General features: G+C 42.2%; 1 protein-coding gene across 1 annotated transcript; it reads right to left on the bottom strand.

Moving 5' to 3' along the window:
* Nucleotides 1-1,421: 1,421 nt before the first annotated feature.
* Nucleotides 1,422-15,024, bottom strand: LOC145436168 (sulfotransferase 6B1-like). The gene is made up of 7 exons (XM_080313475.1): nucleotides 14,448-15,024; nucleotides 12,671-12,784; nucleotides 6,425-6,534; nucleotides 5,238-5,379; nucleotides 4,412-4,527; nucleotides 4,053-4,209; nucleotides 1,422-3,407 (listed from the first exon to the last, which is right to left on the bottom strand). The coding sequence occupies exons 1-7, from the start codon at nucleotides 14,683-14,685 to the stop codon at nucleotides 3,295-3,297; spliced, it is 990 nt and encodes a 329-aa protein (XP_080169601.1). The 5' UTR covers nucleotides 14,686-15,024; the 3' UTR covers nucleotides 1,422-3,294.
* Between the last annotated feature and the right edge of the window lie 1,078 nt (nucleotides 15,025-16,102).

The raw sequence follows: 16,102 nt of genomic DNA, 5'->3' as shown, positions 1-16,102 counted from the left end.
GCTAGACGACAGCCGGCGAGATGCTGTTCCACAATTGGGGTCCGGCATATGTGTTTTCTTGTATTCCGTCCTGATCATATGGTAGTTGTTCTTCGTTGACGCGCGAGTGCTGTACTTGTGCGCTATTGACTCCGATATTCGGACAACCGTCATGCTATATCGTTTCATTATTAAAATTAAGCCACAACAACTGTGGTGTTTATCACTCTGCACTTAGGATCTGAACGCAAGATGGCTATTACTTGACCGATTCATTTAGAATTGGGTTGTAGACATTGTTTGCTCTCGCTCTCCACTGTCTCTCTTATCAGTGCGTTATTCATAAAAGCATATCCGCCAGATGGCTCCCTCGCCCTTTGTCAGACCTATTGAAATTACATTGCAAATGTAAATTAGTAATATTATAGCAGCTCTACCTACGAAAAAGCAGCATGATGGCCGTATGGTATACCTGAGCAAAGTCGAGTACACCTGATTGCTTCGATTCCATGTCCGAGTACCCGAATACCAAGTAATCAGAAGTCATGCTAGTAAGAATGACCTGAAAAGTTCATACCTACATATCTATTTTGCGGCCACAAGTAAATGAAGCCAGTTACGCGCCGTTCAAAATAATTCGTATTTCTGGACCAAAAAATTCCGCGTTGCTTTGTGACCATTGCGAGAGTCGGTAATTACTTGATAGATATTGTATCATGAATATTCTTGTGCAGTATATGTTTACGACGTTCAAACGTTGGGAATCAAGTATTGAGATTATACAATCTTCGCCGATAAAATATTGCTCTTGGTGTTAGGGATGATCATTCGCAACTATAGCAACCCTCAATCGGGGCCTACGATAACTTAGTCGTAACTACGGTAACTCAATCGTAGGCCCCGCCTCAATACTCGATTCAAATCGTCACAATCGATGCTCAGCCCCGAATCGTTGTATCCACCCCTTCCGTTTACTCTGCCTCCAAATATGTAGTATCGGAAGGAATATTATCAATCTAGAATATGATTAACTAGACAAAACGCTGGTATTCCCAATTCTCTCCCACGGAATACAGCAGGGTAGTCATTTTGGTTCATGTGGCCCGAATATCGCGCACCAGATCAGACCCGCGAGAGGCTTGATGACTTGAAAACAGATAGATCAAGACCGTGATGTGCATCGAGATTTAGGCACATCTTTCTGCCCCATATTCCGGTATGCCGATATGATGGCCTTAATCCCAAACTTAACCCTCAATCAAACACTATTTCTAACCTAACGCCCGTCTAAAATTTATGACTCTGGCCCGTATGAGGAGTTGTAACTGGAAAATGATATCATGTGGCTCTTGCGATGATTTGATTTGAACTGATAAGATGTCTAAATAAGCGAACGACCTGTCTATATACTACGCTGCAAGCCTTTCAACAACACTGACGACTTCACTAACGTTAGATTTATTACGAAACAATCGTCTACCGCCGCGTCGGGGCGACCCGAAACGGCGATTAAAATCGTACATGAAAGCTAAGCGAATTACTAAAACAATCGTAAAATATCACCGAAAATAATTTGTACACTCGACACAAAAATAGATTTTTGTGGAACTTACAGAACGGGGCTGCGCTAACGCTCGAGGTCGGATTAGCAGAGCCCGCGAGGCAGGGAGAACACGTCGATTGGAACTGTAGGAACATGGTTGAGGCGGGAAACTGTATCAGTGGCTAATCTGATTTTTGGCGTCAAGCGCGATTCGTTTGAATCTTGGAGCACAAGGAATTAAACACTCTATAACAAAAATGAAAAGGCGCAGACAGGCACAAAGATGTCACCTTCCAGTGGGTAAGGTTGATGAATAGGAATAGGAACGGAAGTAAGTTATCATGATAAACAAACATACAATATACCAGATTTCAAGAGGGTTCAAACGGCTGTGGTCACGAGTTATGGAAAATAGACAACCCGGTGTTGCTATTTCGGACAGCCTTCCTCGTTTGCAACAGAGATCAGCACAGACTTGAAGTTTGATTTGAAAATACCCGATTCGATAGAATTTTTATCGGTATATTTCAATTTTCATGGCGAGCGTAGCGCGAATGTCATTTATCATCAGATTCGAGTTGGGATTTGGACATGATTGGACAGAAATTCTGAAGCTATGTTTGGACTTGAAATTGAGATGTCTGCACGAAAACTATGGTTTACAGATTTGGACTTGGACCCCATATCTGGAATTGTACCGGATCCGGGTCGAATTTGAGTATTTTCCTAGACGGGTTCGTATAAAATAACGGAATTGGGGCTTATTTCGACTTTTTAATAAGATTGACCCGGAAATTAAGTTTGCTTTGGGCAAGATACGGAGTGAAGGCCGGATTCGTATTCTACACCCAACTCAGGGACCGGATACGGATTTGAAAATATCGAACAGTCTCATCTCGATTGGTACTGCAAAACATGACAACTAGCAATTGGAACTGTAACAAATCACTTCAGTTTAGTAATGTCATAAGCGCTAATCGCGTGTTAGTGTCTAATATATGAAGCGGTTTAAAATAGCGATCAAGAAACGTCATTTGAGGTCGGCCATTTTGAATAAATAGTGAATCGCAATTTGCAGCACACTTAAAGAGTTTCTAGCGTAAACTAGGTTTAACCCAGCACCTAAGCGAGATGGTGTGAACAAGTACAGTACATATTTCAACCATCACACGCCCCGAATTTGACTGATATATTACATTATCTACATCCCACGAGTTGCTGAGGTATATATATACTATTGGTGGATGCTTGATCGGTGAGATTTGACACAGTGAAAACGTCAAATAAAATGGGCGTATCATACATATATTCGGGCTGGACGCCCCACGCACCGAGCGTGTAAGTTGAAAAAAAGTCACCCGCGATTCGTTGAAATCATTTCGTTAATTGATTATAAGTTTTTGAAACTCTTTTAAGACGTATTTGTAGCACAATCTTTACAACGAAATTAAAAGTTACTTAAATAATAATATGAATGGTGTAAAACGGACGTAGCGAATAGACCAAGAGAGATATTGTTATACCACTGGGCAATTTGTTGTAAAACGGGTCTTGAATTATCTGTTGACGCAAAGGAAAGATACCGTCTCAGAGCTCATCAATAGTTGAACCGGTGCAATTTTTACGGCCCTACGCTACCGCCAGGTGGAGCTAGGACCTTGTAAAGATTTAGCGACGAAGTCTGTTACGTCATACGCAACAGTGCACCTTTTACGAAGTGAAAAAATGCAATGAAAATGTCCCGTGTCTTTCTCGTATGGTGTCAGCGAACTTTATATCTCGTATGTGAACTTGAGGTCGGTGTCGCCGAGTTTGTCCTTCATGATTTTGTCGACCCGTTGCGACTGCTCTTCCGAAAAGTACTTTTTCCAGTTGCCGACCTTGCCTGGGCGAATGAGGCACTATTAAATCAGTCCCAAGTCCAGTTCAACGGTGGAATAGTATTTGATTATCCCGCTGTCAGAGTCGGTGCAATAGCAATTGCAATCAGCTTGCTATTGCAATCGAATTGTAATTATAAATGGATGGATTTGACGTGATTGTAAATCGACTTACACCAGGGCTGCTTAAACGGCGGTCCGCGGTCCGAATGCGGACCACTCCAATCTAATCTATCTCAGTATTTACTTAGTTATAAAAAGTTTAAAAATTGCTTAGGTCACTTATAACCCTCATGAAATTATTTACTGTCATAGAAATTTCATACGGTATGACTATAAAAAAATCGATAGCTAAATGCATTTATTGTTCTGCTAGTCACAGCTGGCAGTCTTTATTTTTTTGCTAGTTCATTAAATGTCGGTTGTGAGGTGGGGAGAGATCGATTCGAAGGCAGTGGAGATGGTGCGAGATTTATTCTTTACAGATATCACATGCGAAATGCAAAAACGCCGACTCGCAGCAGCAGATCAACAATTATGGATTGGGTCCGGTGAAAACGTCCTACGCCGTTACTTATTATTACTTCGAGCCACATCTCTCGTCTAGAGTGTTTGTTTTCCCTTCCCTTTTCGTTTGGAAAACAACTCACCTTTTCTGAACAGCTTGAACACGTCTTGCAGCGGGGTGCCGGACGAGGACTGTCGCATGTGATCGAAGGTGCATTTCTGCTGTACAGTAGCCACCTCGTCGTCCGTCAGCTCGATGTCCAGGAACTTGGCCACGTCGCGAATTTCCGTGGACATGTCCTGCGACAGACAGACACGACGTGATAAAAAAAAGCGAAATTCAATACTTTTTCATACTGTTTTTAATAGTATTCGGACTTAGACATGGAATTCCAGTTCAATTCCAATTTTTATGAGCCTTTTCGGCGAGTTTGATCCGTTTGGCCATGGACTTGGAACTGCTGCGATTCCAGGATTTGGATTTGGTTTCACTACTTCTTACCTTTGCGAGGTCTTCGTAGCAAACGAACTTCACATTCTCGTCGTTTTTGTGCTGGTACCAGCTCAGCATGTGATCGGGGTACCACTCGCCGTCGAGCTGTTCAGTTGGCATTTTCCCTGCGGTTACAAGGTGGGCGTGACGCGGGCGTTGAGCGTAGCCAAGAACGATGCCATCAATTCACAATTCCAACATCGCAAAAGAACAAGGATGGATAACACGTATCGCGGATCCGAATCATTTATGAAACTGTACCAATCGAACCGGGTATTTCGTGTCGAATCTAGTTTTCCGAACTTCAAATCGAATTTGCGTTTACGAATGAGGTAGCAGCTCCAAATTAGATTCGATTTCGAATTATAACTACAGTTTTTCAAAGTTAGACTGGAATTTGAACTACTGAATTCGCAGAAACTCGGAAATTGAGGTAAATTCTTTATTTCAAATCATTCACACATACACAACTAAAAAATTTTCAGCTTTTTTGGATTAGAATAATCGCTACTTACTTTTTCTCAAATTTGATTTAGATTTGGAATGACCATTATTGAATTCGCAAAATGAAGGCAACAAAAATCAGGCCCGGTTCATATCAAGCCAGACTTCATTCTAATAGGCACGAGAATAGCAAATGTCTGCGCAGCAAGCTTGGCACGTTTCGCTCTATGCAGTTCTACTGTGGCTTTTTCGGGAAGACCAGAAATTAGATTACAGTTTAAATGAGCGCATAAAAACATTGCACAAATTAGACTATATAATTATGTCACCGGCATTTCTCTTCTATTAGCGTATTCAGACAACTAGAATTATGTCAATGTCTGCAACTCACCGCTGAAATAGTTGTCGATGAATTTGTCCCAATCGTCCGAGTACAGGTCCTTGAATTCCTGCGACTGCGCGTGGGGAATGCGCCGCGAGAAGTGGTACCACGACACGGTCTGGTCCTTCGGGTTGCGGTAGATGTAGATTATCTGCGCAGAGGTTAACAATCGCGTTTGCGGCTGATACGTTACGCAGTTACGTAACGTTATACGCGTCGTCTGCGTTGTCTCGTGACGCGACAGCGTGTTGTGTCTGATATCTTGACCTCGGGGGTCAAGCGAGGCCGGAGCGGGAATAGGTATGCGTGGTGACGAAAAAGTAATGAATTTTTATGCCTGACGCGGCAGAAAAAACATATTCATCATTCAGCAGGTGCTTTCACACTTGGAACAAACAAAAACTAGAGATACAACCGCCGAACTTTAAAAATCCGCGACCAATTACCTAAACCACAACCAGCTGGAAAGGCTGATACGAATTACGGAATCGCAAGTGTGCTAAGGAATATTAGATGTGAGCATGTCAGAAGGATGGGGTTTCGAGTTTGAAATGGGCGGGATTTCGACACCCAAAACCCACCCCCTGACTACGCCACTGTTAGTAGCGATGACTGTAGGCTACTAATGGCTGGACGATCATCACACAACAGAACGAAGGTAACTAGAACTAGAACTAATCGCTTTTCAAAATACACAATTAGTACTAGAACTAGAACTACTTCAGTTTTCACAGTACGCAACTAGAACTAGAACGTGAACTACTCAAAATGCAGCAGTTACTTGCCCGTCAACTATAACTATATTATGAGGCGAGTTAGCGTATAGTGAACATATCTTGTGAATAGCCATTTCTACTTGTAATTGAGTGAAGGTTTTCGTCATCACCGCTACCGCGGGCTACTGTGACCACATCTGTAGTAACATTTCGAATTCGAGTCATTGCGCAGTTCGTCAATCGTAAGGTGTCTAGCAATACTTGTGTGATGCCGTTGTCACTATGGAGGCCACAACAAAACTGATAATATTTTATAATGACACAGATATACTCGGAAACAACAGTCGAAAATTTCGAATGAACTCAGGTAAGCTCTGCGACCTTTCGCATTAAACTGTAGATCATTGGGAGAGACCGTGAATAAATGAGATTTCAGTCAGTTTCAAAACAGAACTGGAAACCGTTAAGCGCGACACCCACCTTGGCTCCGCATTTTCTGATCTTCTCCAAGTTCATGAGATGCGCGGGCAAATGGCAGGAAAATATGCGGTGCGGCACCGGCAGGCGGTCGATTACTTTGAACTTGGACGCTGAAAGAGGGCAACCACAAGATGAAACATAACAGTCTCCAGTCTCGCGGCCTGGACCGCAGGCCATGTTGAAAATTCAAAGGGCGTAATGTTCGTGATAATTATGGCTGGGCAAAATCGAATACATGGGTGATTCTGTTACTAGTCGACTCTCAAGCTGAGTTCTAGTTTACGAGTAATACGTATTATGGCGTTATACATTAGACAAGCTGAATTACGTATCTTCCGTTCGACCACAAACAAGATATTGTCAGTCAGGAATAATTTCGTTAATGTATCTTCCATAAATATGGCATAACGAATTGGGAAAACGCCGCGGGTTTATCACTGCTCCAATGAAATGCCGTTTTCGTGAACAGCTGAACAGTTGAACACGTTTGGCCGTATGCTGCATTTAGATTCTTTGATGAGTAATAATTTGGAATTTTCAAAAAACAGTTAAAAATTTAGTACTAAAAAAAAACTGACTCGGAATTCTCGACTCAAATCATAGTATCCAGCCCCAGTAATTACGGCGTGACGTCAGGAATCTTCGTTTTGACGTAGTGGGCAATAACTATATCACGACTTTCAAATCGAAACCTTGAACGGGATATTTGCATCGTTCGCCGCCCTTGGCGACCACGCTGGTCTCGCACGTATTCGAAAAACGCGAGCTGACTGCAATGAGTGAAAATATGCAAGGAATGTCGCTTGACGTGAACAGAAAAAGCGTGCGCTCTACCGGGGTAGTGAAAAAATGTCAACGATTGTATGGTCGCTTGAAACACTCGCTTCTAATGAATGATTGATTAACAAGTTCGTCACGCTGATCAGCCAGTGAATACCGGACCGTTATCACCAGTCGACAATCTATTAGACTTAAGTTCCGAATATGTGAGAGAGAATGGGTATTGCAACGGTTCCGAAATATATTATTCGCCTCGTTCGGCGATGTAAGGTCAAGAATCGCGTCTCTAAGACAGCAGACCTTGCGTAGAAACATAACATAAATATAATTAGAATTATAGCAGAGAAACACCCCACAAATTAGATTACCAGCATTTCGCTACTCTAAACGACAACTAGAATTATCTAATTGTTGAAGTCTGCTTCATACAGCCCGGACAACGCTGACATCGGATAACTCTGTTTACGTACGCAGTCATTTACATATTACTTCCTTGCGCGCTACCCTTATACAGCCACGAGAGAATCGTCCGTGAAATGCCACTGATTATTTAAAGCGCGGGCGCTAAGTGGCTGTTTGTGCATAATTTTTTCTCTCTATTTTTAATCAAAATGTGAAAGCTCTGTTATTATTACTGGATACCAGTCATTAAGAGAGTCTGTCGGAGATGGCAGGGGTCAACCGAGTGCGCGCAGCCGGTTCAACTGCGTTCAGCAGACGGCTTCGCCTACGAGGCATTGTGATCTAAACAGCTTTTCGACACGTCACAATGCACATGTTGATTTGTGACCTCATAATAACTCCTCGTGATAATCTCCAAGAAACATTCGGAGCAGAGTTGAGGTCAGGCGGGTTCGCGGCAGGCCGTAGGATTACCGATACGCGCGCCGTTAATTAATGATGTTTCGGATGTGATTTCATCAGGTCACAATGCAATCTGGCGCTTAACGCCTTATCCGCTGCGCGCTGTACTAGGCCAAGAACAATGTAGCGCGAGTTCGTCTGAGGAAACAGATAGAGTTTGTTTCAATTGATTACGAAACATATTTCTATAGGACAAAGATTTTGTTTTATTCACTCCTATGCGCCACGTAAGCGCCCGAGTTAGCAGCCCAATGTTCGGGCGACTCGAATTCACTCTGAAGGCCACACGTCAGACATGGACAGTCTTCTACTTGTGTAAATATAGGTTACTAGTTTTGGTGGAAAGTTTCTATGTTCTCATCTAATATCTGGTTTTCCTGAAATGCTGAAGAGCTGTATAGTGCGAACCAAGCCAAGCTCGGCGTATATACATTTGCCATTCTTTTGCTTATATGACACTGAAATCTGAATTGATACGAATTGAATTTGAAGTATGTTGGTTTGTTTCGGAATGTTATTAGATTTTCAAGTTGTTGCGAATTCAGTAAGTCTAATTTCAATCCCATTTTGGAGAAAAAAACTGTAGCTATAATTTTAATCTAATTCGGAAAATCTGAAGATTTTCTAGTTGTCCTCAAAACTAATAGCGATATGCCACAATTGCCTGATGAAACACTTCATTTTCTTCGCATGCCCTTTTCATGTTATCACCTGTTACTCGTGATGCAGTGCACGGTAGTATATGCCTTTCATTTGCATGCTCTAGGACTCTAGGTCAAAGTTGGTGCGTGATTGAATGAAAGACTACTGCAATCGTTTCGACTCCTTCCTATCTTTTCATTTTATCGAAATATCGCAGTGTTTCGCAACGATGGAGTTATTAATAAAGCGAACTGAACTGAACTGAATTGCACCAAACCGATCCAACATCTTGCAGACACTCGACACTGCGGTAAACATTAACAAACGAGCCTAATCTATTTACATCCATTAATCAGTTGTCAGCTGCCGTGATGAACTTGTCGGCGGTGCGCAGAGTCTTTGGCCCGAGATGATGAAATTTCGTCTCAACCGAGTTCAACTCAGATTCTGCCGAAAATGATATCCGAAACGAATAGAGTCGAGGCAAAGCGAGATTGTATTTCAACCCTCATTCTTCAGCCTCGCCTAACCCACGTACCGTGTCAGATTCTTCCCATGTCTTTCGCTTTCCAGGCGTAACTGCGTCTCGGTGCCCCTGTGCGTCTGCATATGTATATAATCCTCGTATACCATCCTTTTTTTTTGCTTGTTTCAACAGATTAAAAAGTATATATGCATTGCGTGTGTTCTAACCACATCCGTATTTCATATCGAAGTCTAGAGTTCTTTTCTGCTTCATTGTCGATGACGTAAATAGCCACATACAGAAAAGCATCTGCTATTTGTTATCACTGTTATCAGTCAACGAACTCCGTAAGGTGGTCTCGGATAACGGTGGACTTTATCCCGTTGTGACGTCATTTATACTAACTGCGTATCCGTCGTCGGGCGCGTGAGCGCGACTTGATAAGCAATGGCGAACTCAACTGACCTTAACTTCAATTCTACATAGGAAAGGCTACTAGCGAGCAACCAAATGCTGAAATACAGCTGGAGCATAGCGTTTGTGAATGGAAATTGACCACAATTTCGTTGATTCGCATCAAATGTGCCCGAATGACTTCTAAAAAGCTCAGCATTTGGACCTTGCCGTGATCCAAACGAGTAGGGTTCGCCAAAAGCGATTATGAAACAAGCACTCGGCTTTGGGTCGAGTGGAGCATCACTTGATATGACGTCGCAAGTGTTGTGCCTGTGCGGGGTTGTGCCTGTGCGGTGTTAAAGTACAAACCCGACTGAAGAGTTCAACCGAGGTCGAATCGCCATTCTTTTTGCCGTTAGGACAATCTGGTCATTTCCGCAACAGATTTAGAGTTTTTACGTCCCTAGTACACATGTCGCGTAGTGGAACACCAATCTAGGAAATTCAATCAAGCGTCTTTTATATGTCGTGGTTCCCTGGTGTAGGCTACAAACGGGTGTATATTATCGAAGAAATCAAGGTGTATAGAACACGATTGTTATCCGAACCAAACTTGACAGATATTAATGAGGCCCTTGAAAATCTTCTGGGTAAGTCATTGTTTGGTCACAATTAAATTGTGCCTGCCATTGTCTCGTCAACGCGATACTTCGATTTCGAGAAATCGGTACGTGACTTGGGAACGGCACTCCATGGCTTTTACTGTAACGGTCATTATCAGGATTTTAGGATGATCCAAATAATTAATTCCATAAATTGGTATGCTACAAATAATATAACTTGTAAAATGAATAAAATTGGGTTTAAAGAACAGTTTAGAAGTGAGTGGAAACATGAAACAGTATTTTGAAGGCGAACGGGGCGAAAACCAGTCAGATTATAATATACAATTCGTTCCATACAATTTATTGTGATTTTTTTATATTATAGGCAGAATAACGTAAAATATTTACGAAATACCAGACGAAACGACAAGTTCAAATACGATTCGTTTTCCCGCCCGTACGGGGACCACCTAGTGATTCTGAAGCCACAGAAAGTCACCGACGGACATTTTGAATTGGCCTGCGCCACGCATCAACGTACACAACACAGGTAAATACGGAGACGAACAAATCGAGGCTATCTGTCAATGCAAGTTCAGGGATGGAATGCCGTCTACCTGGGCTTGTTTACATAGTCTGATAACGGACTGGAATCGGCATTTCACGGCCAGTACCTGTTGCAGTAAATCAGAAAATTGGCGTTGATAAATTCGCATCTTTTAATCCGTGATATTGTCAGAGTCACTTCAAAGCATAGTCGTATCGCGAAAATTGGGTTGTATCGCACAAGGCCCAGTCATATTTTTGTGTCTGACATTGTGACATTTCCTACGTTGGTCGCGTAAATGTTTCCGTTACGTCATGTCTTAATGGGGTGGTATTTTGCTGAACAGTGCGGTAATATCCTTGCGTAATAAGCATAGTCGTCTAAACACCATTGCATAACAGAGGCAAGCTCGTTGCCGAAAAGGTCAGTCCCGGTCATTCGGATCTGAGTCGTTATTTCTAGTATTCATGTTGTGTCGGCTTTCGATTGCACAGATCAATGGTCATTTCACACCAGACCGATATTCTTTACTGCTATTCCTTGGCTGACGACTTACAGCACTACCGGATTTCATGCTAGGCTTTATAAGACCCGGGTTACGCGGGCCGGATGCCAAGGAGGCAGAATCAGACAACTCGGAAAATTTCAACTTTTCCAAATTACATTTAGAGTTAGGATTATAGTTGCAGTTTTTTTCAATTAGATTAGAATCAGAGCTATTGAATTTGCAAAACCTTAGCAATTGAATTACATTTCACATTGGAAAGAGACAAAACAAAAGTTCAGTTCATCTAGTGGTTCATTCTCAAAAGCACGCGAATGCCAAACTATACACCAAGCTTGACTCGTTTCGCACTATATTAGTTTAATTACACAAGTAGAATCATCTAGTTGTCCAAGTCTGCCTCCGACGCTTCGGAAGGAATCCCTGGTCGAATTCCAAGGTAGTAAAGCTTTCAGCGCGTCAACAGATAGCCCGGAAAGTCCCGGATATGTTTTGGTTATTAAATCATCTCCATGGTTCACCCGCGTACGCAGCGTCTGTGGACGCAGTCGATTGCGGTGCGTCACCGCCCTCGAATCAACCTAGCGCTGTGTCACAGGCTGGCAATCCGTCGACATTCAAATCGCAGTAAACAACCTTCCTGCGCTTGTTTTCGGCTGGATTATAATTATGACTGGCCGTAGCGGGTTGTAAGTGGACTTCGATCACACGCAGGCCAGGACAATATCGACCACCTGTAGTAGCCTTCGATTCGAGTGGAGTGAATTAAAGTATCACCCATTGAGACGTGGCAAGATTGTGGATTATTTGAAAAGATCAAGTATGCGACCACAAACAAACTAACATAATGCCAGTTCTACACCAAATAATTCAGAATTTTTTTACCATGCTTATTCAATTGCACTTGAGCCAATAATGCTGTGGGTTGATCATGATTTCATATACGGTAATTAATTCCAGAAATGTGAGCAACTTCCAATCGATTGGAATCAGGCGTTTCAAAACGAATACGGTCTTTCGAATATCGAATCAGATCATTTGAATCAATGAGAATAGTCTGTATTTTCACATTCAGTGAAAAGTTTTCAAGCGAAAATGCCCTTGTTCCAATCTATCACTCTCGCAAATAGCACATAAAACCTGAAACGATGTCGCATACAGGCGTATACAATACAATAAAGGATGCACAGCATACGCTCATTTTAGACACCAACGTTTTGAAGTGCTATTGGTATTTATGTTGTTACAACTTAATTTCAAAATGACGATATTATTTCGCTCATTTCGGACCAAGAGGAGCTTACTATATTACTTTTTACAGTTCACAGACTTTACAACAAGCGCGTACCAACTAAAATAAAATAAAAAGCTCCCGAATCCCAAGCAGTACAGCACGTATTTTACCAGCGCTTTGGCGCTCACGTTAATCAAAATGGCGTACCTGGCCCGAACTCGATGATGGCCAACTCCGCGTGCCATTTTCTCCCGTACCGCAGACTGACAGGGTCCTTCCTGTATATGATTTGCTTTACGATCTCCGTGATCCAATGCGTACCTGTACAAATCACGAGGAGATTAAACGGACGATGGCGGTAAAGAGTAATACAATGTTATCAATCACTGTCAGTGACGACACAATGAGCAATTAAAACCGTCGTCCGCAATCTTTAGGATTCAGATAAAGAATGGCTGGAATTTGAATTATTGAAACGAAACATCTGGCTGTGTGTAGTCAGACTAGGCACCGATTGTTATGGTCGCGATGATTTTGTCAACTGAGCCGAGCAATCGATGCCGATGCCGAGCGTTGTTTACAGCTGCGCTGGTAATGGAAACATTGCATGGTTGATTATGTCTTTATTTACATTCATGTGAATGTATAGGTGCATCAATTGAGGTAGTAGCAACTAGGCATGAAGTAAGGTTGATTACTCCAGCTTATACGGCCTGTATAGAATTGGGGTGGGGATTGACACTTCAGGAAAGTCATAAAAATCAGAGAAAAAGCTGTCCAACGATACGCACACAACACTTCGTCACGTACGGTGTATATAGCTTTTTAGCTAGTGGCGCAAAATTGGTATATATTGTGTTTTCAAAAATATATCACCGATTACAAACTTTTTCAACTCGAAAACATCACAATTAGTTGTATTTAAATATGTGCAAAGATCCAATAGAAAACCATTTCGGCGGAATAAGATGCAATTTTGAAGGACAAGGGAATACCGAGCTGGTAACTGTGCATTTGTGCAAAGACGACGAGTGAGACAAAATAAAGAGTAATGCATGCAGTATATTTTTAGTAGTTTGCATCTACTCTGTCTACACTCGCACATAACTTCCTAGGGATTGTTTACACTCGCACATAATTTCCTAGGAATATTCTCACGCTTACATTGTCACATCACACTCTTCCAGAACGGGTTTCCCTTGAAGAGATAGATCCTCAGATCACCAGATAGTATCCTAACTAACAGAATTCTGTCATGAATGCATTTTTTCATAACATAGTATAGAGAAAATGTTTGAAGCCGTATTCCGTAACTGTTTTAAAAATCAGCAAAAAAAGCTCAAAACATATTCCAAAACCGATTTTCATGACACAAGATCCCTTCACACAGGGAAAGATTCCCGACGCTGGACATTGAAAATTATTTCGATCAAAAAAGTTTCAGCCGAGTTTTACGAGACTTAGGAATACCACGACAATTACTACGCGTCGAATCAACGAATTTCAAACGGCAGGAACGCGCTGCATAAGCATTCTGCTTGCGGTCGACAGGAAATTCATCGTTCGCCATTTTGTTTATTCGTGATTACGGCCCATGTGGTCGTGAATTCGGAGGAACTCTGCATCTACAACACGTTACTTGGTGCGTCTGCCACCATTCTGTACGACCACGGTTGCTTCACTGTCTCAAAACCAGCGAGCTCAGTTGGACGACTAGAAAAAGTTAAGCTTTTCCGAATACGATTAGTATTAGAGAGTTTTTTCAATTAGATTAGGATGAGAATTACCGAATTCGCAAAAAACTTGAATATTGAATGAAATCCGGAATCAGAAAGAAACAATAAAAATGATAAATCAAGTTCTCGAGCTCATTCTCATAAGTATAAGAATTGCAAAAGTGCTTGACTGGACTTGACTGTAGCATTTTCAGGAGAAGCAGAAATAAGTTTCGAATAACAAAATAACTGAAAGTCGAATATCTCACCAGTTTTCGGGAAGGACATGATGAAAACATCTCCTTTCCGCGGCGACCAATTTTCGTAAGCGAACTTCGCGGTGTCGGCGAAAAAGTTCGGCGTGAACGTGTGCCCGTTCCACTCTGTGATCTGTCGGTTCTCGGCCCAGTTCTTCTCGAATTCGGCAATGTCGTCCAGGACAGGTCTCAGCCTCGGCGGTAGCGTGGCCTCGAAGTCGTCCTCCATATCGTGTGTTTTTCCCGGCATCGCAAGTGATTGTTACGCTATAATACGTCTAGAGATCTACATATAACGTAGGAGGAGGTGTTATTAAATTTCGTGAGGACTAAGCGACGGTGTACGCCATGATTCAAACGTGGCGATTAAGGAAAATGTGATAAATCGGTTTCACGAAGATGTGGTCAGTACCAATTTAAGATATTCAAATCAGGTTTTGCCTGTCCATACCATACGTATTCTAGTGCCGCTTCAACTTGGACAGTGTTTTGCGCGAAACCACTCGCTTTGTACAATTTGGATTTTGAAAGAGTAGAAATTAGTTTTGAGACAAATTCTTATTACTTTTATGAGTGAAATCGTCGTAAAAACGGTGCGGAATAGCCCTGTATGATGGTCAACTATGGATATATTCGAAAATTGCGCTTATTCATAGCGTCGTAAGTCTTCTATAAAACTATTCACTTAAGCACATTGCAGACCTTTCATTTTTCACTTCCTCTCGAAGTATAATTTTGACATATTTGAAAAATCTCTACTTCCAGTGGAAATTTGTGGCGTTCCTTCTACTTCTATTTGAGTATAAACGGCGTCTTTAACCACCTCTGGATTTGTCCACCTGCACGAACTTAGCCGTTGAATGCTAAAAGAGTCAACACCTGCCCTGCTTTATCCACTCCCTGGATAGATAAGGAGCGTTTTCTCCTTTGCATTTCTTCCCTCTATCTCTCTCTCGTTTTCGATCAGCGGATTTCTTCTCACTGCAGCGAGGGCCCGCGAACTATATACGTAGCAGTATACGCTGCCGTATTCGCGGCACGCCAAGCGGTAATTAAAGAAGTATCGCAATTCGCGTGTCACGGTAGCAATGTATCATTACGACCGTCTCTAACGCAGACTATGCTGCGTCATAATCTGATCTGAGAAATGTTAAATTACCGGTTTCGTTTTAAGCGACAATGAAACGCAGTGGTTCGGACGGCGATTTGCAAAAGTACTTTGCGTCACAATTCGACCCCAACGACCCCGTTAATTGCGGTTGATCATTACCTAGTACCTCATCCCTACATTTCGTAGAGCAATCGCGACACGGCAAGGAATTCAAATTATCTCGTTACATAACAACTGACGAATAATTCTAATTACGCCGTTTCACATGTCGATACACTAACCATGTATAGTCACTAACGTTTCTCAAGGAGACGTAGTCTTTCATTTCGATTTGGGTAGATTTTGATTGTTTCAGAGCGCACTGAATCTGATGTGAGTGGTTCTAAACCAGAGATTACAAACACGCGGCTCGTGACGTGACGTGAAGTTTTAAAACGCGACTGCTAAACTATGTGGCCTATTTTATATCGATATTAAATTCCGGGTAAGACTTCTGCTGTGAGTTGAGTGTGTTTCATGACCTCCAGCATACAGCATCCCCTGGAATGGCCCGATC

Source organism: Botryllus schlosseri, chromosome 1, assembly GCF_051294905.1.
Source record: "Botryllus schlosseri isolate E-star chromosome 1, Bs_hap1, whole genome shotgun sequence".
In the NCBI taxonomy this organism is placed as follows: Eukaryota; Metazoa; Chordata; class Ascidiacea; order Stolidobranchia; family Styelidae; genus Botryllus; species Botryllus schlosseri.
Note: the sequence above shows the minus strand (reverse complement) of the source record. Positions and strands in the feature narration are given on the sequence as shown.

What these genes read in the sequence shown, in the direction of transcription:
- LOC145436168 (XM_080313475.1), bottom strand. Translation starts at nt 14,685, where the DNA reads ATGCCGGGAAAAACACACGATATGGAGGACGACTTCGAGGCCACGCTA. An exon ending in GCTACGAAGACCTCGCAAAG is followed by an intron (nt 4,210 to 4,411) that starts GTAAGAAGTAGT and finishes TGTCTGTCGCAG; the next exon opens with GACATGTCCACGGAAATTCG. An exon ending in GTTCAAGCTGTTCAGAAAAG is followed by an intron (nt 3,408 to 4,052) that starts GTGAGTTGTTTT and finishes TCATTCGCCCAG; the next exon opens with GCAAGGTCGGCAACTGGAAA.